The 24,628-nt window shown below is 47.0% G+C and overlaps 1 protein-coding gene across 1 annotated transcript in view; it reads left to right on the plus strand.

The window, feature by feature from the left end:
* Positions 1 to 1,437: 1,437 nt before the first annotated feature.
* LOC137429374 (rho guanine nucleotide exchange factor 28) overlaps positions 1,438 to 24,628 on the plus strand; it is a 252,669-nt gene continuing 229,478 nt past the window's right edge. Inside the window, exons 1-2 of the mRNA XM_078779849.1 lie at positions 1,438 to 1,542; positions 13,177 to 13,218. Of these exons, the coding sequence (XP_078635975.1) occupies positions 13,186 to 13,218 (33 nt within the window). The 5' untranslated portion in view covers positions 1,438 to 1,542; positions 13,177 to 13,185. The remainder of the gene's footprint in view (positions 1,543 to 13,176; positions 13,219 to 24,628) is intronic.

Here is a 24,628-nt window from a genome sequence, read left to right on the forward strand (position 1 = left end):
GACTGGGCTGGGGTTTGAACCTCCAAGACTCATACGCGTGGACCATTACACCACCACTGAGTAAACGTAGTCACTACATGTTCTGTCTTGTAATGCTTTTGAAATGTGCAGTTATGTCACGTTTATGGTTTAACCTCACCTTGTTAAAATATATGGCCTGTAACTGCTCTGTTAGCCCTGTAAAGACAAAACGACTACATTGTGTTGTGCTTATGCCCATTACATTCAAGCATCTCAGATGGTTTTTCCTTTCTGGCTTCAATTCTGTACAATTGTGATTTTGATAATTTCAATTTCGTGACATTTCAGTTTTTCGACATGGACTCTCTCAATAAAAGAAAAGATGTGTGGGGTTTAACTGCACCTTGACTTGGATGAAATCAACAGGATATTGAGGAACGCTAACCGTCGTGGGAAGCAAGGAAAAGCTGACGTTTCGACCGTCAACCATTCGTCAGAGCGAAAGAGGTGTTAACTGGATAACGCCTGAAACATCAGCTCCTCGTTACTTCCCACGGCGGTTAGCATACCTCGATCAATGTCCTGTTGATTACATCCCCTGTTCTACCATACCCGTCTGCTGATGCAGAACGACATGAGTCTTCATCAGCAAAACTATTCCTTCATTCTGCATCTTGACTTGCATTGATTCTGACGTTATCACCAATCGTTTGCCCCCTTGTCATAATATCCTGCAAACTTTCAAAATCCCAACTGTCTGCGCCAAAGTACCACCAGCCCTAGAAAGCAAACGTAGCTTGTATAATGTGATGTGTTTGTGGAGGCTTGGAGAACACTGCGATAGTTTAATGGAACATCATATGTGCCTCAAATGGGCCGTTGTTCGAGCTCTCGGGTAATGTAAGCCACACTTTTGACCGGTAATTTGACCATGAATGAGAGCAGTGAATGAAATAAGCGTTTGTCTGTTTTGCTTGCTGAACATGTTTGCTCCTCATTAACCTTCGTTGCCTATGACATCACTTTTGTGTTTGTTCGACTTCACTTTCTGTGTGATCTTAAATTGATGTGTGGTTATTGGTTTGCTTAATCATACAAGGCCACACTCTAATAAATTACCAGTTTCATCTCTCCCCGAGAAATGCAAGCAAAGTGACTTTCCCTTGCCATTGACAACAAACATATGGGGCATGATACACCACCACATAAAAGTATGGAAAAGTACGTCGGCTGGTTGGAATTTTCAAAACGTGAACTTTAACCCAAGAAATGGCATTATTTTCAGAAAAATAAATTCTCGTTTAAAACTTGATTCAGCATCCATCGTAGTAACAAGAACGTTGTAACTTTAGATTCATTCAACATTTTAAAGTAATAAAAATAAATTGTTCGGGATCAGGTTTGCGTACAAAGTGCTTCATTGAAAACCCTGCTGGCCGTTGACTGTGCAACAGAATGTCTTTCACATGAGACTGGTGGAACACAAAGCGGGGTGCAAGTGCTGACGGTGTCTCGCATGAGGTTTCGCTGCACCAAGGAGTGCCTTTTCGATTGAGCTGCCTCGTGTTGGACCTGCAGGAGGTGAGCAGCCAACGGTAAAAAATCTGAGGGATTGCCGCTAGGTGGTTTCATCACAACCTAACATCATTGTAATACCATGTTTATATATATATATATATATATATATATATATATATATATATATATATATATATATATATATATATATATATATATATATATATATATATATAGTTGCGGATCTCCCGAAGCCCGTTCCCGTTACAAAGGGGGGATGAACCCCCTTTTTCCCCTTGGGTCTTCGTGTCCACGAGGCCGAATCGCCACTTTCGCAGCAAGCGTGAAAAAGTGTATCGGGTCGACGCCGCACGTACCTTTAACCCACGCTGCAACGAAAGCGGGGACCGGACCTCGCAAGAGCCACGCTTAATCGAGTACGCCCGAGCGGTATGCGTATCACGTGACTCGTGCCTTTATTTTTATGGAACCCGATTCGAGCGGTTCTATTCGTACTATGCGAGGTCAATTAATGGAAGGGACGGGAACGGTCAAATAAGAGGAATAACACGATTTATTATTTATGTACAGGATTCGAATAAAGGAAAGGGGACACAGAGCAGAAGCTTAACAGTTTAACTTAATCCCCAGACACAGGGCCCACTCACCTACCCGGGGAGGAGAAGAAAAGAAGTTCGCGCGCCAAACGCGCTTTGCCGTCGGTCGCTCCGGGGCAGCTTGCCCGGCGTGGCCCTCTGGTGGTATGCAGGAGAAACGCAGGCAAGGAGGTCGCGTGTCTGTGGCCTGGAACGGGTCGTTCTCTCAAGCGCGATTAATACAGCGCAGGGCACAGGTCACGGGGAAAGTTCGTGTACAACCAGATAACAGGCAATTCAATGCACTCGTTCTGCAGCTCAACTCGCTCTCCAGCTCTACTGACCCGAACTCAGAACTGTGCACACGACTCAACTCTGACTCTGACTCATGCCTCGACCCGAACTGAGGTGGGGGCTCGGAGCAGGGTTTTATGGCTCCGCCCCGGCCTTGCTCGAATGGTCCAAGCCCCACCTCTCGTCGCCGTGGTAAGCCACTCCCCTCGAGCCCTGATTGGCGGCTCGTTGCTGACCGGACACTCCCCCTGCAGCTCCTCCCTTCAGCCTTGCCAGACTTGTTCAGGCCTGCCACGTGGCATTTCAGTGCCAAAAGACCGCCCTACTCACGGGCCTGCTCAACGCAAAACTAACACAGGAAAGGACTACGCTTACATTCACTACGAAAGAACTGAACTATTGCAAGGCTACATGTTGTGGTGCGTCTACCTACGAGGGGGATTATTCTTTATTCCAAAACCACAACAATATATATATATATATATATATATATATATATATATATATATATATATATATATATGTTTATTTATGTATATGTATATGTATGTGGATGTATATTTCAACCCCCAACAACCAAAATTAATTTTTGAATGTTTAATGCAAGTATAAGCACATGAGCTGGCCTAATATCACCTGAGAAAGACAGCATGATCTGTAATACACCAAATTGCCTGCAATGTGCTTGCATTGCACGAAGGTGACTTTTTGCAAATATTTCCTTCCCAGCTCAGGAAACAAACAATGATAAATTAATTACCTTTATCGCAATCTCACTTTTTTTTTATTTCCAACTTTTCTAATATCGACTCTTAAATCACTATGCCGGTATGTATTAACCTAGTATTAGTCAACCTGTGACTGGAGGAGCAGTGAAATGTTTACTTACCCAGTGTGCCATGACCATGAAGTGTTGCCCTGAAGACCCTATTGCAGCAATATATGCATTTCGAAATACACCACAAACCTCGTTATCCTCTGTACGATTCTCACTTTTCACCTTTAACTCGACCATTGCGACATTACCCTTGCTATCATTGCGGCTAACTTGAAGCTCACTACGCGTCAATGAAATTTTGCACATCGACTCCTAATATTGCCGAGATCATGATTTCCTTAAATAGGTATTTCTTTATGATTATTATGATGAAGAGCAGCTTTCTACTGCCTTCACTTCCTTACATCACAGACATCTGCTGGGATTTATTTTCATGAGATCGGGTATAAATCTTATGCGAATTCAATCTCGGATCTCATGAGAATTTTGGGGAACAGTTGTAGAGCCGATAGCATTGAAATTAGAAAATCAAATCACATGGCTGGTTACTTTACACTTTGATATTGCAAAGGTAATTATTTGATTTGTTAGGGATTAGCCTTGGTTTGGGGAGGAGTTGTTGGTGGGGGTGACTGTCTCATGTCTCACTGTCTACCAAGGCAGGTGACTCCCCAAGTCCCCCTCCCTATCCCCATCTGCGCACTCTCCACCCACCTCTCCCACTTCTCCATCCCCCTCCAAGAGGTAATTTCGCAAATGAAACACGCTGCCACATATATACTTATACTTGTAAACAGCCCGTAAAAAATGATGGGTTGGAACAGTTTATTCGATGGTGCAGCCTCGTGAGCGTACCAAAGTCGGAAGCCTTGGCCTTGTGTCGGGTGTGCTTATATCATTTTTATTAGACATCCTACAGATGTAAATGAACGCTTATTTTACTCTGCGCACATTGCACATCACATGCAGTGAATTTTCACCTTCATGCATCTTGTATTTATTGTTATTTTAAAAAACCGTTTTGTACACCGCCCTTGATATTTTGGTTTGCAAGCTGCCGTATACAATTCCAATAGAAGAGATATAGTTACTCTTTTTGGGAAAATGTTTTTCGAGTTTGTTTTATCCTCAAAAATGGACCGTAGTGAACACACATTCGTGTTAAAAGATTGGTCTTTAAAACCTACCATTATGAAGGGGGACAGACATCTGTACAAACACACAAACTGACTGTGTTTTATGTGGTAGATGGTTCTTGATGATAAGACCACTCGAAGGTCAAAATGAACCGGTGCCCCACCCTTGGCGATTGTTACCTCCACCACTGAAGGTGGACTGCGGTTATGTTTTCAAGTCTGTCTGTCTGTTTGCTTGTCTGACTGTGAGCAGGATATCTCAAAAAGTTGTGGAAGGATTCAGACAAAATCTGGTGGACAAGTAGGGTGTGTAACTCGGCCGAATTTGGTGAAGATCTGGATCTGGACACGAGAATTTTTTTTTTTTTTTCAGTGATTCTTCACCATTGAGAGATGGGACCAAAAATGATATATCACAAAGTTGTGGGCGTATTACGACAAAACTATGTGGATGAGTTGTATAGGTGAGAAGAAGCAGCTGATTTGATTTGGTTCAGGTCCGGATCCAGATCTGGCCTGTCATTGGGATACAAAACACAAACTGTTCAGCCTGACGGAAGTATGCGCTCAACTGAGTGCCGTTCTAGCTATAGTTTGTGGTCTTTCACACTCATGTTTAAAACTCAGTTTCTTATTTTGCTATTTTGCTGCATAACTTGAATATCCTTTATTTTTTTTTTGAAGCGTTAGGGTCACAACTGTTTGAGAATTATTTTTTTAAAATGGAAATGCGACAACAACAAGGTATGCAGGCACTCAATGTCAGACATGAGATCAGGACCTTCTCTCTAGACATGTTTGGAGGGTTTTTTGTGGACAGAGTCAATGCTCATATAAGAGCTAGAACACAGAATAGATCAGGATGCAACAGAACAAAAGGAACAGCAGAAAGAGAAGGGGTAAATGCCAAACACCATGGCCAAGAGACAAATTAGACGGAGACAGACGTAAAGATGAGGGGTAAGGGTGAATGCAAGCGATTGATGAGATGGATACAGAAGGAAAAACTGGAAAGTTTGGGGGTGGTTTAACAAGGGTAGAAAATATCATGGTTTTGGATTGGGGATGATCTCAGATGGTGGTGAACAGCTGTCTTGAAGACTTGGAGGGAAGAATGAGATTGAAGAGAGTTTGGGAGTTGGTTCCACAGGTGGGGAAAAAGAGGAATGAATGAGTGGAGTTGAGCAGTGATCCTGGATTTAGGTAAATTCACCAGAAGGGGCTTGATGGTAGACCATGTGTGCCCTGCAGGAAATTTGGGGGAACAAAACATGGGAAGAGCAGAGGGTACAAGACCAGAAAGGAGGTGGTTGGTGATAGAAAGAACACCGACCTGTCTGAGATGGGAAAGTGATAGGCCCATGGACTCCGATTCATAGCAGTAGATCCCGATCATCTCGACAGTCTTGGTTTCCATTGCGTCAAGCTGAGTAAGATGTGAGCCAGGGGTGCCAGCCAAGAGGAGAGAGCAGGACTCCATCGTGCTGCGGATGAAGGCCTTGAAGTTGAACAAGAGTTTTGGTGTGCCAAGGAAAGACTTTGCACCATGGAGGATGCCCAGTCGGTGACTGACTTTGGAAGCCAACTTTAAAATATGGTTTGCCCAAGAAATGTCATGGCTGAGATCGAGACCTAAGAGTTTGAGTGACTGAACTTCTTTGAGAGGGTTGTTACGAAAGTAGGTGGGAGGGTTTGCCACATGGTCCTTAGAGAGAGACAGAGACAGAGACAGAGAGAGATAGAGAGAGACAGACACAGAGAAAGAGAGAGACACAGAGAGAGAGAGACACAGAGAGAGAGACACAGAGAGACACACACAGAGAGAGACACACACAGAGACAGAGAGACACACACACACACACACAGAGAGAGAGAGAGAGAGAGAGAGAGAGAGAGAGAGAGAGAGAGAGAGAGAGAGAGAGAGAGAGAGAGTGAGAGTGAGAGTGAGAGTGAGAGTGAGAGTGAGAGTGAGAGTGAGAGTGAGAGTGTGTGAGAGAGAGTATATGTATATATGAATGAATTTGGGATATTTCTCAGGATTATGACATTCCAAGTGTTTGACCAGCTTGTGGTTTTGTCAAGATCTGAAGAGGGAAGAGGCTGCTGCCATGTCTATGTGATGGATGAGGGATGTCATGGCAGAGGGTGGAGAGAAAAAATATTTTCCAAAGAGTCATAGATCATTGATAAAGATTAGCAATAGGATGGGGTCCTAGAACACTGCTTTGCAGGCACTTCACTCTTGACAGGGAGAGGAGATTAAAGGATTGCGTTGAGAGCCACATGGTTCCGAGAGTGGAGGAATACTGTAACTCAAGAGTGGAGGAATACTCCAACCCAAGAGTGGAGTTGACATTGGATGTCTTTGGCTGAGAGTTTAGAGAGCAAGGTGGGATGCCAGACCTCATTGAAAGTTCTAGATACAGTGCATTCAGAAAGTATTGAGACCCCTTCACTTTTTTCACATTTTGTTATGTTGCAGCCTTATGCTGAAATCGTTTAAATTCATTTTTTTCCCTCATCAATCTACACTCAATACCCCATAATGACAAAGAGAAAACAGGATTTTAGAAAGAACTGAAATATCACATTGACAAAAGTATTCAGACCCTTTGCTATGACACTTGAAATTTAGCTCAGGTGCCTCCCATTTCTCTTGATCATCTTTGAGAGGTTTCCACACCTTGATTGGAGTCCACCTGTGGTAAATTCAATTGACTGGACATGATTTGGAAAGGCACACACCTGTCTATATAAGGTCTCACAGCTGACAATGCATATCAGAGCAAAAACCAAGCTATGAGGTCGAAGGAACTGCCTGCAGAGCTCAGAGACAAGATTGTGTGGAGGCACAGATCTGGGGAAGCCTACAAAAAAAAATTCTGCTGCATTGAAGGTTCCCAAGAGCACATTGGCCTCCACAATTCTTAAATGAAGGGGGTGTGAATACTTTCTGAATGCACTGTATGTCCAGAGAGATGGCTCTGATCCTATGAAAGGTATAGAGAGGCTCCATCCTTTGTTGGGAGGGTAGAAGCAGCATGTCCAAGGTAGAGTAACCTGATCTGAATCCAAATTGATGATCTGAGATGAGATTGTTGGAGAAAAGGAATTATTTTGTGTCATCTGAGATGATGGATTCCAAAACCTTGCTGATGATTACAAGTAAGATTAATAGGTCTGTAGATAAGGGGATCATTTTTTGCACCTTATTTATGTAATTCAGTGATGTTTGCTCACTTCCATTCAGATGTAATATTACCGAGGGTAAATTATAGGGTAAAAGGGCATACAGAGAATATGTGCAAGAGCAGCAGAGCAGGTGTTTAGGACATGTGAGCTGATACTGTCCCTTCCATTTGTAGAATCAGTGAAGGGTTGCCAGGAACTTCTCCACCTTGCCAGGTGCAAAAGACAGTCCAGGAGCAGTTGGCTATGACTTAGTAGGGTGGATACAGAGAATGAGGGGTTGGGGACAATATGTGGAAGCAAACACAGAATTGACGCATTCAGCCTTCTTCTTCTCATGAGAATGTCTCAAAAACATTTGAAGTTTTGTCCGAATCCATTCATAACTTTTTCAGATATCGTGCTACATATTTGTTTAAGCCCCATCACTCAATGGTGCAGAATCGTTGAAAAAGAATTCTCTGATCCGGATCTAGATTTGATTCTTCACCAAAATTGAATCAGTTCGTCATTGTCACATACACGAGCTGTCCACCAAGTTTCATCTGAATCCGTCCACAACTTTTTGAGATTCGTGCTATATATTGTTTTTGGCCCTCTCGCTTAATCCCTATCTCTTACACTAATCAACAACACACAAACAAAACTCAATCCTTCATTCATAACACATCGCAGTTTAACGCTTTCCACCCAATCCACATGCTTGGCTCTCATGGCCACTCTTGCCTGTCACCAATACCAATTCCCCAATTCACCTGCATTCACCTCCAATAGGAATGCATGGCGAGTCATTACAATGGGGAAAGGTAAATTTGATACAACAAATTCAATTTCCACTGGGGAGCACGTTCAACATCTCCTCATATCTCCCATGCCATTTAAACCCATGGCTCTCTTTCCAAACTGATCAGGAATGGGGGAGCTTCTGGTCAAATCCTCCTCACTAATCCCCATCCCCACATCATTTCCTTCCTCACTGCTGCCTCGTGCCGCTATCTCCTTTATGTCCGTTATTATGTTGAGGGGCTTTCTTTCTGCACGCCCTTCATTAGTTAAAAAAAATATATGTCCTTTAAATTTATAGCACCCTCACCCGTGCTCTCACAACACCAATTAACTTAAATTTAAAAGTCCTCGGGTTCTATTTCACACTCCTGATCAAGAAATATCATGTTGGTCAGGAGTGGCCGTTTTAAATTTTGAGTTCAAAAATCCCAAATGTGGTCTGGTTCGTTGAAAAATCCACACTCCTGACAACAATTGTTGCCACAGGCCGATTAACACCGATGCTGGATGGATGGACCGAACTGGCTTTATCTCCCTCAGACTGCGTTCAATTATGGCGGACTTTATGCGTGCGTGGTTGTGAGGAGAACACTTGAGAACTTTAACTTTTAATAAAACGAACGGATTTATTCCTGAATGCAACAAAACCAGGGGAAGATTGAATCTGACAGTGGGGAATTCGACGGTGGGATGGGGGAAGGGAAAATGGGGAATGGAATTAATAAGTAATTAATTATATGCAGTGAACGATTAAATATCGATGGCATCACACACCAAACTCAATCACAGGTGGCGAAAGGGAACAAAAACCAGGTGGCTTATCTCTCTCTGGTGGTAATGGAGGAGGATGGGGAACTGAGCAGCCACGAACAGGCAGAACGAACAGGCGATGAGGAGGGGATGAGGTTGAACAGGCAAGCAGCAACCAAGCAATGTACCCCTTTCTCTCTGGCACGATGCCCTACCTCCAAAGCTTTCCTCCGAGCATGCTCCAGAAACCACCACTCCTCAGTCTCGACCAGGGCACACTTTAATTCTCCTCTGAACAGCGTGATCCTGTTGCGTGCTCTCGAGCTCCTCCCTCCTGGCACATTGCCAATTCGCCTCAGAGTCCGATCTGTTCCAGCTCCTCTGAGTGCACCGAACCGGAGAGCTACTAGCTCCTCCCCTTTCCCTCCGGACACTCTCCGCACTCTGAGGCGTTGGGCTCCACCCCCTTCAGGAGAAGTCCATATAGCTCCATCCCCCTCTCTCCTTTGCCTGGGAGAGCCCCACCACGATTTGACTCGCTCCTCTCCTTGCTCTTCTATGACACCCGGGGCACCTGGTGGATTACAAGAGGTTTTACACACATTTCATTCACTTTAAACCCTTCCAATTTATTACAATGCACCGACCTCCATGTGGTGCACGTTCAAACGAAACCATCCTTACGCTGACGTGGCCCTGCTTATTACAATGAGAATGGCTAACTACTCAAATGCGGACCATACTGCTCCATACATTTCTAACTGCATGAAGGAAATCTCTAACCTCCCCTCCCCTCCACCCACAAACGTAACAGTATGTATGTGTTTGTATATATATGTATATGTGTGTGTATATATATATATATATATAACATTGTGTGTATATATGTGTAGATACACTACATGACCAAACGTATGCGGACATCCCTTCTAATTAGTGCATTCGGCTGTTTCAGCCACACCCATTGCAGACAGGTATATATAATCAAGCACACAACCATGCAATCTCCATAGACAAACATTGGCAGTGGAATGGGCCGTACTGAAGAGCTCAGTGACTTTCAACGTGGCACCGTCATAGGATGCCACCTTTCCAACAAGACAGTTCGTCAAATTTCTGCCCTGTTATAGCTGCCCCAGTCAACTGTAAGTGCTGTTATAGTGAAGTGGAAACGTCTCGGAGCAAGAATAGCTCAGCTGCAAAGTGGTAGGCCACACAAGCTCATACAACGGGACCGTCGAGTATTGAAGTGCGTAGCGCGTAAAAATCTTCTGTCTTCGGTTGCAACACTCACTACTGAGTTCCAAACCTTCTCTGGAAGCAACAGCAGCACAAAAACTGTTCATTGGGAGTTTCATGAAATGGGTTCCAATGGCCGAGCAGCCGCACACAAGCCTAAGATCACCATGCTCAATGCCAAGCGTCAGCTGGAGTGGTGTAAAGCTCGCCGTCATTGGACTCTGGAACAGTGGAAACGCGTTCTCTGGTGTGATGAATCACGCTTCACCATCAGGCAGTCCGATGGACGAATCTGGGTTTGGCGGTTTCCAGGAGAATGCTACCTGCCCGAATGCATAGTGCCAACTGTAAAGTTTGGTGGAGGAGGAATTATGGTCTGGGGCTGTTTTTCATGCTTCGGGCTAGGCCACTTAGTTCAAGTGAAGGGAAATCTTAACGCTACAGCATAAAATGACATTCTCGATGATTGTGTACTTCCAACTTTGTGGCAGCAGTTTGGGGAAGGCCCTTTCCTGTTTCAGCATGGCAATGCCCCCGTGCACAAAGTGAGGTCCATACAGAAATGGTTTGTCGAGATCGGTGTGGAAGAACTTGACTGGCCTGCACAGAGCCCTGACCTCAACCCCATCGAACACCTTTGGGATGTATTGGAACGCCGACTGCGAGCCAGGCCTAATTGCCCAACATCAGTGTCCGACTTCACTAATGCTCTTGTGGCTGAATGGAAGCAAATTCCCGCAGCAATGTTCCAACATATAGTGGAAAGCCTTCCCAGAAGAGTGGAGACTGTTATAGCAACAAAGGGGGGGACCAACTCCATATTAATGCCCACGATTTTGGAAAAAGATGTTCGTGTGTCTGCATACTTTTGGTCATGTCATGTATATATACGTATGTATGTAAAAACTTTTTAACTGGGGTATATTCTTAAATTTTGACAATAGCTGATAAAATTTGGCCACTTTTGTAATCCATTTGGTTGTACATTGCAGTTCACATACAATGTTGATAACTTTCTTTCAACCTCAGCGTACAACTCTGATTGGGAGCAATGTAGATAATGTGACTTGTGGTGGCTTATCATTAGCTCATAAACTACGCTTGTAACGTTTAACATATAATTGTTTTTCCTTACAATCTGAACCAACTCGCACTGTTCTCTCTGACTTTGATAACTCCACATCGGGAGCAGCAGTGCCATCTTGTACATGTATGTGCCACACCTGATCTGTGCCTGCCTGCCGTGTGGTCTTGGGAACACACACACACACATCGATAACACACACGATGCTAATTCCTAAAGGGTATGCTGTACTTCATTTCAGAGCAGTTTTATTCTGTGTAGAAATGAATTTCTCCAAACTTTATCGTAAACACTTTCTTTTAGCCAGCTGATGTAAAGACCAACCATAACGTGACTTGAAAACTGTAGGTGGTTTTTGGAATAAAGTTTGATTATAAAAGCAAATAATAACCATCAGCTCTCAGACCCATTCCCCATTATCCTAGGATATTTTAGACGCATTTGCGAACAATAAAGACACCATGGAGCCATATTTCCTCCTCTGGTTGCTTGAGTCTCGCTGTGTGAGTAATATCAGCAGGCTGTTGTGTCTGCCGAGATCACGCAGCCAGGTGAGGAAAGGCAATCCACCTCACAGAGGCCGCTCGGCCAAAGCCAGGCCTTCTAAGGTTTCCTGCTCTGTGCGCTGGCAGAGGGCATGCCTTTGTCTGTGTAAGACTTTTGGTTTGTTGCCTTGGAGGCCTGACATTGTCTCTCGGAGTTCCATGCCGAAAGACTTTCACAATGCATAGTATGACCCCTTTCTCTTGCTCGGCCCTGCAAACCGTGCCGTGATTATATCCGAGAGTCCTCTTAAGGAATGAGGCACAATACTCACCTCTTCCATAAGCAGAACCAACCTAAAGGAACTGACAGTGCATTGTGTCAGTTCTTTATACTACAAATGTGTCGTGTGTACCTTAGTGCAATAGTTTGGAGCTCATTTGGTGACCCCACCCCCACCTGCAACCACACCTCCTTTCACCAAATAAGCTGAACGGCTTTTTGGCAGAAAGCAGGATTGATTTGGAATGAAAAAATAATGTGCATGGAAAATATTTTTGATGAAAAAAAAAAAATACATCTGGAATAAATAGCATTGTGGTGGGATTTCAAAGCAAGTTCCGTCTTCGTAGCTTACACACGAGGATTTGTTTTGCTTGGCGTGGCACTGAGCTTTACCTCTGAGGCTGAACATGGCGCTCTGAATGAATGTATTGATGACGTATTGAAAAAAAACACACACACGATTTATCAGTTATTTTGTTTTTGACTTCTGCGAAAATGAAGGAATAATTCATAGCTTTTGTCTTTTGTCATTGAGGTTGTTTGCATAATTGATCAAAATGTATTTTGCATCCACACTTCTGATTGGTCCGTCGTTTGTGTATCTGATATTTCTATTATGGGGTAGGCAGGCTCCTTTGGCGTTGGACACAAGTTTGCTAACCCAAAGTACATCACTGCAGGGTACAAGTGCAGAACAATAGGCCCTTGGAGGGATATGAGGATGTGGAAAGCAGTTTAAAAGAATATTATGGAACTGAAACATGGTAGGATAAAGGAAACAGGAAATATGGGCCTAAAAGAATGCTCAAAGGGTGAAGTTCAGGTAAGGTGTGTGTGTGTGTGCACGAGTGTTTGTTTTTATCTTCTGTTGCAGAGTTTAGCAGTTGCCAAATGTGTTTTTAGGCAGGAACTACACCGGGTTGTTTGCCAGTGTGAGGGCCAGGATACTGGCACACTATGGCCTACTAGGATTGTGTAAAGGAAAAGGCAGGTACACCAATATGTGGATTGGCTCAAATGTGATGTTTCAGGTTGAAGCCAAATGTTATTATAAAGAAAGACTTTTTTGTGTTTCAGACAAATACCATGGACTGCAGCCCTGAAGAAGTTCCTATTTATGTGAGTACTCGGAGGAGTAAGTACCCTGCGTTGCCCGGTGATGTTCCAACACTGTTGGCATTTTGAAGAAATGAATTTGTTTTCTTTTTCCATTTTTTGTGGGTGCCTAAAACACTTACCCACACCAACAAAGGAAATTATATATTTAATATTATAATATTGCGCACACACACACACACACACACACACACACACACACACACACACACACACACACACACACACACACACTAATCATGGGCAATGTAATATTACCTTTCACAAAGCCGCAAAGGCTTAGGCATCATAGAACGATTATATATATATATATATACTACTCAAAAGAATTTAAGGGTCAAAGGAAATTTTTTGATCATTTTTGTAAGTATGTATTTTTAAGCCAGATAGGGTTAGAATATTCCCCTTTGGGTTGTCATTTGGACTATAGACATCACGTTATTATGGGACATGCAATCATTGCACTTATCTTTAGAAACTTTTAAAGTTAACCCAGATTTCCTTTTCATGGATTTGAAGCACAAACTTAGACAGACTAAACTGACAAACTGCCTCGAAACACCCATTGTGACACCTCATGCACCATTTGCACGTGTTTTGCATGAGTGTCATTCGATGCATGCCAATTTTAGCAATAAAATGGCTGAGCATTTTCCATTCATCATCACTTGAAATTTGAAGATGGTTCGACGACAACTCAGCATCCAAGACAGGGGAAGGGCCATTGGCTGGCTACAAGATGACCAAACTCAGAGAACTGTGGCTCAGTGTCTAAATGTAAGCCAAGGCGTTATCGGCAGACTCTGGCAGAGGTTCAGGACAACTAATGCTGTTCAGAATCGCCCCCGTTCTGGAAGACCCCGATGAACAACAGCACGAGAGGACCGCTTCCTGGACAACGGCGTTGCGACAGCGTTTTGTGACCGCATGGCATCTTCGGGATCAACTCGGAGCTGCCAGAGGCACCAACGTGTCCGACCAAACCATTAGGAATCGTCTGCGAGACCGAGGTTTGCGATGCCACCGTCCTGCAGTCCGACCACCGCTACTTGACCGTCACAGAAGGGCTCGCCGAGATTGGTGCAGACGTCATATCCGGTGGAACCGTGGTCAGTGGGCAGAGACAATGTTCACAGATGAGTCCCGCTTCTCGCTCCAGTTCAATGATGCCCGGGCTCGTGTTTATCGTTGTCAAGGAGAGAGATTTGCTGATCTCAATGTTGCTCAACGTCTACCATTTGGAGGAGGAAGTGTGATGGTGTGGCCGTGTGGGTGGGGATATCCATGAACCACAGAACCTCTCTGTACATCGTCAACGGAAATTTGACTGGTCAGCGTTATCTCAACGAGATTGTTCAACCTCTGGTAATTTCACTTCTGCAACGGATTGGACCAGGAGCTTGGTTCCAGGACGACAACGCAAGACCTCATCGTGCCAGATGGTGACCGACTTCCTGCAGCAGCACCAGCAGAACGTTCAGCACATGGATTGGCCTGCATATTCACCCGACTTGTCATCCATTGAGCATGCGTGGGATGAACTAGGGCGGCGAGTTCGATCACATCACGTCCCTGCCGTCAACCCCCGGCAACTGGCTCAGCGATTAGTCGCAGAATGGCAAGCGATCCCCCAACGTTATTTCCAACGCCTGATGAACAGCATGCGCCAACGTTGTCAAGAATGTGTGAATGCTGACGGTGGCTACACTGGTTACTGAAGCTTCTGCGATTTGTGTGAACATCATTTTGGTGGGTGCATGACTCTTTTTCATCAGGGTAATAAACTAGTGTCTCATCAAAAGTTTTTGTTTTGTGTTTTCTGTTCTTGAGCCATCAAAGAATTATTTTGTCATTAGTCGTCACCATTTTAGCTCGTTAGCTTATATTTATATGCACAAATATTTTTGACCCTTAACATCTTTTGAGTAGTATATATATATATATATATATATATATATATACAGTGAAACCTTGACTTACGAGTGCACCAACTTACGAGTTTTCCGAGATACGAGCCGTCGCTCGGGCGGTTTTTTGCTTTGAGATGCGAGCCGAGATCTGAGTTACGAGCTTACGCCACCCGCCACTAGGTGGCCCAACGAGCGTTCCGGTCACGTGGTTATCTTGCCGTGCAAGCATCTCTGCCGTATATCGCTGCTGCTTTGTTTTCACATTTTGGTTATTTTGGAAAATTTCTTAGTTTTAACCATGGGTCCTAAGAAATTGAGTGCCAAGGGCAGTACTGAGAAGAAGAAGAGAATGATGTGCTTGGATATAAAACACGCAATCGTCGAACAACATGACTCATGAGCGAGGTGTGCGTGTTGTCGACTTGGCGAGGCAGTACGATCGTAGTACTTCTACGATATGTACGATTTTGAAGCAGAAGGAGTCGATAAAGGCTATAACGCCAGCCAAGGGCGTTACGATTATTTCAAAGCTCCGGACCTCTGTCCATGAAGAGATGGAGAAGTTGTTGTTTGTGTGGTTGATGGAGAAGCAGCTCGCAGGAGATACCATGACCGAGAGCATCATGTGTGAGAAGGCACGAGACATTTACGGGGATTTGGTGCAGCAGACGGCGGGAACATCAACGGACGAGGCATCGGAAGTCATTCAAAGCCAGTCGGGGATGGTTTGATAATTTTAAGAAGAGGACCGGCATTCACTCCGTCGTCAGGCATGGTGAGGCAGCAAGCTCGGATGTGAAGGCAGCTGAAGATTTTATTATAACTTTTGCCGAACTGATACAAGCCGAAGGATACATCCCCCAGCAAATCTTCAACTGTGACGAGACAGGGCTCTTCTGGAAAAAGATGCCGAGGAGGACGTATATAACGGCAGAGGAGAAGAGCATGCCAGGCCACAACTTGTTCAGAGTGCCGGCGATAGCTCGCCTTCTCTTTGTGGAAGACACGGTCAGATTTTTTTTTTCTTTTCTTTTGTATACAAGATCGAGGCTCGTGAAAGAGCTAACATTAATCACACAAAAAGACAAACCGACACACAAAACACAAAAAACAAGGGGAGCGGCAGACAAGATGGGGAGAGAGGGGGAAGGACACAAACACAACATTTGAGAGCAGGGACATCGGGAGGACTTGGGGGGAGGTGGGAGAGGAATAAAACATATGAACACTGCAAGGACTCTGGGGTGAATTACCGGGGGTAGAAAAGATCAAGGTTTTCGATGGGTCATTGATGAGGTCATTTCGATGAGGTCATTGATGAAGACCAGAAATAGCACAGGGCCCAGAACACGACCAGAACACTACACAGATCCTCATTTCGATGAGGTCATTGATGAAGACCAGAAATAGCACAGGGCCCAGAACACTACCAGAACACTACACAGATCCTTAACATCCAACAACTCATGGGACGCAAACGGGGCGCCCAGTTTAGCGGCACACACATTGATGAATCACCCTGCCTGTGAAACACCGACATGACAGGTTATAGCTGGGTCGGGATTCAAACCCAGGCTGGACAGTTTAGAGTCAAGTGTGCGTACCTCCAGTCCAGGCCATCCTGCCAACTTGTATGCTGCATACAGGTGAAATATAAAGCGCGAGATATTTATATATATACTGTATATTTCAAAAAAAATTGGTGTGGTTTTTGGGGCGCTGGAACGGATTAATAGCATTTCAATTCATTTTAATGGGGAAATTTAATTTGAGAAACGAGCAAATTGAGTTACGAGCTCGGTCACAGAACGAATTAAACTCGTAAGTCAAGGTTTCACTGTATGTATATATATATATATATATATATATATATATATATATATATATATATATATATATATATATATATATATATATATATTGTTGCGGTTTTGAGAACCCACACTTGTAAATAAATATAACATCGTTAAAGGTAGCACCCCATAGATAGGCCACAAGGAGAGGAGACTGCGGGAGGGGGAGAGGAGACTGCGGGAGGGGGAGAGGAGACTGCGGGAGGGGGAGAGGAGACTGCGGGAGGGGGAGAGGAGACTGCGGGAGGGGGAGAGGAGACTGCGGGAGGGGGAGAGGAGACTGCGGGAGGGGAGAGGAGACTGCGGGAGGGGGAGAGGAGACTGCGGGAGGGGGAGAGGAGACTGCGGGAGGGGGAGAGGAGACTGCGGGAAGGGGAGAGGAGACTGCGGGAGGGGGAGAGGAGACTGCGGGAGGGGGAGAGGAGACTGCGGGTGGGAGAGAGGAGACTGCGGGAGGTGGACAGGAGACTGCGGGAGGGGGAGAGGAGCCTGCGGGAGGGGGAGAGGAGACTGCGGGAGGGGGAGAGGAGACTGCGGGAGGGGGGAGAGGAGACTGCGGGAGGGGGGAGAGGAGACTGCGGGAGGGGGGAGAGGAGACTGCGGGAGGGGGGAGAGGAGACTGCGGGAGGGGGAGAGGAGACTGCGGGAGGGGGAGAGGAGACTGCGGGAGGGGGAGAGGAGACTGCGGGAGGGGGAGAGGAGACTGCGGGAGGGGGAGAGGAGACTGCGGGATGGGGAGAGGAGACTGGGGGAGGGCGAGAGGAGTGAGGAGGAGTTGGAAAGGAATGAGGGGAGGAGTAAAGCGCCCCCCAATCTCCCCCGCGTGTGTGACCCACTCTCCCCCGCGTGGGTGACCGACTCTCCCCTGCATGTGTGACCCACTCTCCCCCGCGTGGGTGACCGACTCTCCCCTGCATGTGTGACCCACTCTCCCCCGCGTGTGTGACCCACTCTCACCCGTGTGTGTGACCCACTCCCCGGTGCAGTGTGAGGGATGGGGGTGGGGAGGGAGAGAATTTCGAGCTCTTGAAGTCACATTTTACATGAGATGTAATTGCACATTTCAAACTGTATTTCCCATGTGCATGCACATGCATTCACATGTTATCAGAAGTAAATAAATTGTGTCGATTACATCATTTGTGGATCTGATAAATTGCCAGTTACCATTTTGTAAAACTGAATGTGCAGGTGCAGCATCTTACTGAATATGTCCAAATGTCACATACATCCATGCCTGTGGGATTCCCACGGGTGACCCCACAAGTATATATATATTGTTACGGTTTCCGCGCGACCCTCCTGCCCTTACCAAGCGGAGATTAAGCCCCTTGTTCTTCTTGGGTCGGCGCAACCAAGAGACTTGAATCGCCCCTCCCGGGCAAACGCAGGGTAGGGTTCCGGGACGATGTTCGCACGTACCTAAGTACCTGCGCTGCCGCGGAAGCGGGGAAGCAAGCCTCACACGAGCCACGCATAATTTGAGTACACCGAGCGGATTGCGTACCACGTGGTCCATGCAGTTACCTTGGTATTGGAACCCGATTAGAGCGGTTTTATTCGTACCACGCTTAATCAATGATGGAAAACACGGGGACGATCGAATGGAAGGAAGAACACAGGTTTAATTATCATTTACACTAGTATGTACAAGGCGAAGAGACACAGAGCAGTCTTATACAGTCTTAAGTTAACCCCAGACACGGGCCCGATCCCACTCACAGGGGGAAATGAAGGGAGGATGATGTTCATGCGCTGACTTGGTCGTCCAGGAACGGCCCCGCCCGGCGTGGCTCTCCCCGGTCACAGCACGTCTCGCGATGAAGGCAAGCAGGCGGTGGGAGGGATCCTTGCAGCGCGTTTCTCGAACAAAGGGCAGATCAGGCAGGCGGGAGGGAAATGTACGTGTCTCTCGCCAGGCTTGGCGGTTTTCCACAGCGTGATTAATTACCGGCGTGCTCTCACTCACGTAACTCAATGGAGGTTCTGCCTCAAGCTCAACCGAGCGTTTATATTGTAAGAGCGCCTTATAGCTTGGCTCATGCACGTCTTCTCTCAGAACTCAACTCTCACAAGCGCCTCTCCCACCAGAACTTGGTTCAGCTCACCTCTTCGCAGAACTGCGGTGGGGGCTTTGCGCAACGGGTTATATGGCCAACCCCCTTAGCTCTCTCGAATGTTCTAACCACGCCTTGTGACAGTGCCGCAGCCACTCCCTTCGAGCCCTGATTGGCGGCTCGCTCTTACCGTCGGCTTCTCCTCCACCCTCCTTCGGTCTTGCCTCAATTTGCCGGGCCTCCCTCGTGTTAATTTGCACCAAAAAGCCAAAGGCGGCATAAGGCAAGAAAGGACCTAACTCTCATTATTCTACTCAACGCAGAACTAACACAGGAAAGGACTATGCTTACACATACTAAGAAATAACTGAACTATCGCGAGGCTACGTGTTGTGTGACGAAACTATGAGGGGGAAATTAACCTTTATTGTACAAACTCAAAACCGCAACACTACCCCTCTCCCTTGTCAGACTCGTCCCAGAGTCGAACCCAACAAAAATGGAACGACCGGTTTTGAGAATGATCTGCAAAATTAACTTTACTTTTACATGTGACATATAGGTGTGGTTCCCCCTAACATTTACTCTAACCCGTGGGTGCGACAGTTTTAAAACACTAAATATGTCCCTCCTATTGCGTTGAGTAGCTATCTAACAGAACCACGCCCACAACTAACCGAATTGCGGAATTTGTCAAACTAAACACATAGCCGGTGGGCAGCATTTTATATTTACAAGCACAAAAAAACTTAATTTATTTACAATTCTATGACCCAGGACCTGTCCATTTTGGAAAGAAGATTGGAGGGGAGAGAAAGCACAGCAAAAACAAAAACACACTCAAAACTTCATAACACTTGCTGCTTGCTTCTTGCATCTTGCTTCTTGCTTCTTCTGTGTGCCTATCAAACCGGCTAGCCCCCGGACCAGCATACAGGCCATTCCTGATCTTCAGGGCTATCTACCTTACAAATCTTCTCATCCCTAGCACACCATAATAAAAATGCACAACAAATGCGTTTATTTCTTTCCTTTGTCAGGCAGGGCCAACCTTAGGTGGTCCGACTGTGTGACATTGATGCCACTCAAAACAAGTGGTCCGAAGATGCAAGGTGATGCTGCAGCAAGGTGCTGCACAGCATAGGTGCAAGGCCACAAAACTTGTGGTCCATGAGTGTAATACGGTGCAGCAAAGTGTTTGTGGCAGCAAAGTGCTGCACAGGTGCAGCAAAGTTATAACAAAAGGATATGGCAGCAAATGCTGTGCACTTCGGCTGCACAAATGTAGCAATGTGCAGCAGGGATGCTGCACAGGTCGATGGTGTACTGCACAGTTCCACCTCCAAAATCGTCCTGGGGTGGGGGGAGAAAGCACGACCAGCAAAGCGGAAAGGGCGCAAAGGTACACAGCAAACAAGGTAATGCAGCGCAAGGGGCGCGGAAGAGCGAGCAGAGCAGGCTCGTCCCTAGCCGTCCGTACCCCCCATCGTCGGCTTACACTACCCTAGCCCTTCCTTGTATTTACAAATTCGTCTCTACGTCTTGTCTCCCATATCCCCCTCTATTCAAATGTGTTTCCTAATCCCTCCCAGGAAGGAAGGAATGGAACAAACACAATGTCATACTTACGTCGTGATGCGACTCACTACTCAAATTAGCTCACAAAGCCTTGGTATGGAGCCTCGTCCTCCTCGGTGATTGGCTGTGGATGGTGCGAAGGGATTTCTCTCATCCTAACTACACTACTGACATTTACTCTGTTAAACTACCCGGGGTCATACCCTGCCAATCGGCCTCTTTAAACTATGTGGTTCTAAAAACCCGAATTCCCATTGCCCACTCTGTTGTGCCCTTGAAATTTGGGTCTCACTCCCACAAATTTTCTCACTGTGCCCTTGCACAATTTCTGGGCTGGGTCGTGTGGCTCCACTAGCAGGTCCAACTACCTGCGCACCTCCGCCACTGTAGTCGCCACCCGAGCTTACCTGCTCCTGCGACTACCTAAACTGGGGAAGCCCCCTCCTGGCACTTTACCCCCTGATGCCCACCTTGGCATTGGGCAACCCGCGTCCTTCCTTTGGATCCTCGGGCCCCACTCAACAACTAACCTAACTGGCTCCCAGAGCCTACCTGCGGCCTCACCTGGCTGACAAACTACCAGTGGCAGAGTGCCCCAATAACCATACGCACCAATTAAACCACACGCCCAGCCATTCCATATACTCATGCACCCTCCAAAGCACTACTTTGCCACAACCTGCAACACAGGTGTCAATATCCATACAAATTTACCTGAGCCCTCTACCTGACTTTACACTACCCACCCCGGGCGTCCATGAATGGGTTCCATCTCCCCCCATTCACTCCTTCGCACCATGCATTCCACACCTTTTATTCCCACACCAAGCATTCCACACTTTTACTTTCACACACCATTTATGTCGCACACCTTTTGTGCTCACACACCTCTTTCCATACACCTCAACACAATTCCACTTATTTTCCACACAATTCCTCACACACACAGCCTCATCTATCTATCTCGTTCTCCCCTAATACTCGTGCTTCCCCGTCATCCCTTTAAACTAAGCACTCCCTTCGTCATTAACATCCATCTAAACTACCTACGTCCCCACTATAGTCCAAATATCACTACTTAAATCTCTTGTCTCTAAAGTCTGCTAGATCCCTAACATTATCCTAGCCCTCCCTCGGCTAGCTTCGGTGCCCCATGGAGGTAACCATCACTGGCACCCCCATGTGCCTGTCACTGCCATCCCCCTAAACTAGTGTTCATGGGCCCTGAGTGTGAGGAATGGTCAAACTACTATTCCCCCACGTAGGGTACACTATCCTCGTTCGTCCACTACACTTGAGCCTCTTCGTGTGGAAATACGTCGTCACAGCTCGGCTTCGAAAGGCCGAGCGATCCATGCGGGTGGTTGGTCGCCTGTATGGGGTGTCCATCCGGCATCTTCGATCCAAAGGGGGAGGTATGGATGGGCCGAGGTTCAGGGCCCCATCCCTGTGCGGGGCCTCGCGGTCCCACGCAGGGTTATCCAACCGCCAACGGTCGGAGCACCGCACACACCCGGGTGCGCGGCTCTGAAATCTCCTACCTCCCCTTGAACCTCGCCGATTGCCTTTGCCACCACGGCACGGCACCAACCATACAGTGCAGGGGCTGGCACGGGTCGTGCACGGCGGTCCTGGTGAAACCGCCGCCGCACCAATCCCAGCCTGTCCCTGCTGCACACAAATCACCGAGGGCTCACGTTGGCTATCCGTCTCGCTAAACGCTACCCCGGTCGGTGTCGATGCTTGAGCCACGTTCTCACCACTCGTGACCCACTCCGCACTCGCACACCCAGGCGTCCCCGCGCCTCCCATACACTCCGTTACTGCACACTCTCCTTCCACACACTCTGGTGTGCATTCTCCCTCTCTCTATGTAACACACTCGGTCATCGCACACTCTCCTTCCACATTCTCTGGTGTGCATTCTCCCTCACACACCATACTCACACCTGCACACCAAGGCGCACTCACACCTTTCACAAACTCCATTACACACTCTTCCCGCACACAGTCTGTAACACCCACGGGTGTGCACTCTCCTGTTACACACCCAATCATCGCACACTCTGGCGCACACTTTCCTCTCTCACCTCGGCGCACACTCTCTCTCGTACCACGCACCAGTCGCCCTCGTACACCGCACAATGGACCTTCCGCGACCGCCCGGGTTTCGTCTCTGTCCCAAGCGCGCCAAAAACCCTTTCGCGCCAAACACATTCACGCCATAATTTCTACTCACCTTGGGGACCTCCTTTTCTGCCAGCACCTGCAAACTTTTTATTTCGTTAGCAAGCACGGCATCACGGTGTGAATACGAACTTCGTGTGCATTCCATTACCTTCTCCCGTGATTCACTTTCCGATTCTACCATCTCTTCGGCCCCAATTTCAATCATTTCTTTTTCTACCTCGACCATCGGCGCCCATAAAATTTAGTCTTCCAATTCGACCTTCCCCGGCGCCCCCGACATGTCTTTATCCAATTTGACGATCGCCGGTTTTTCTACACCCCGCGTCACAATTTCCATACCCCTGGTCAACTTAGCTGCGCTCTGCTCTACCTCACTCTCCACGCGTTTCTCACACCGCGTCACCTCGTCGTGTCCTATTGCGACCTCCTCGCTCAACCTGCGCCCAATGTCCTCCCCCATTTTTTTCAATTCCCTGATGTATTTGTCCCCCATTTCTTTCATTTGTTTTTCCAATCGCTCACCCTGAGCCTTCCCATCGTCCTTGTTACACCTTGCTTCGTCCCCCATTTCTTTCAGGCTATACACCGTTTTGGCCACAAAGGCCATCATGTGTGTCATAAATAGGCCCATATCCATTGGCGGCGCCGGCTCGGCTCTCGCCGCCACGTGCGAGATGCCGCCATTTTCTACCCCTGCTGCTGCCCCCTCATCAATTCTTCCTTCGTCTACCAGCTCTTCCTGTGGGTCCTGGGTCATTAATTTCTCCTCTTCATCTACCCCCACCGGCATTTGACCGCCTTGGCTAGCCATGGTACGAATATAAATTTGGTTTTAATAACTAAATTTCGTCCACTCGTAATTTTCGAGTGCGTGAAGCGCACTCCCGGTCCAATCCCACTCCTGACACCAAATGTTACGGTTTTCGCCGCCCTTCCTGCCCTTACCAAAGGGAGATTAAGCCCCTTGTTCTTCTTGGGTCGGCGCAACCGAGAGACTTGAATCGCCCCTCCCGGGCAAATGCAGGGTAGGGTTCCGGGACGATGTTCGCACGTACCTAAGTACCTGCGCCGCCGCGGAAGCGGGGAAGCAAGCCTCGCATGAGCCACGCATAATTTAAGTACACCGAGCGGATTGCGTACCACGTGGTCAGTGCAGTTACCTTGGTATTGGAACCCGATTAGAGCGGTTTTATTTGAACCACGCTTAGTCAATGATGGAAAACACGGGGACGATCGAATGGAAGGAAGAACACTGGTTTAATTATCATTTACACTAGTATGTACAAGGCGAAGAGACACAGAGCAGTCTTATACAGTCTTAAGTTAACCCCAGACACGGGCCCGATCACACTCACAGGGGGGAATGAAGGGAGGATGATGTTCACGCGCTGACTTGGTCGTCCAGGAACGGCCCCGCCCGGCGTGGCTCTCCCCGGTCACAGCACGTCCCGCGATGAAGGCAAGCAAGCGGTGGGAGGGATCCTTGCAGCGCGTCTCTCGAACAAAGGGCAGATCAGGCAGGCGGGAGGGAAATAAAGGCGTCTCTCGCCAGGCTTGGCGGTTTTCCACAACGCGATTAATTACCGGCGCGATCTCACTTGCGTAACTCAATGGAGGTTCTGCCTCAAGCTCAACCGAGCGTTTAAGTTATAGCTTGGCTCATGCGCGTCTTCTCTCAGAGCTCAACTCTCACAAGCGCCTCTCCCACCAGAACTTGGTTCAGCTCACCTCTTCGCAGAACTGCGGTGGGGGCTTCACGCAACGGGTTATATGGCCAACCCCCTTAGCTCTCTCGAATGTTCTAACCATGCCTTGTGACGCAGTG

This window comes from Myxine glutinosa, chromosome 6 (genome assembly GCF_964187855.1).
Source record: "Myxine glutinosa chromosome 6, kmMyxGlut1.1, whole genome shotgun sequence".
Lineage (NCBI taxonomy): Eukaryota > Metazoa > Chordata > Myxini > Myxiniformes > Myxinidae > Myxine > Myxine glutinosa.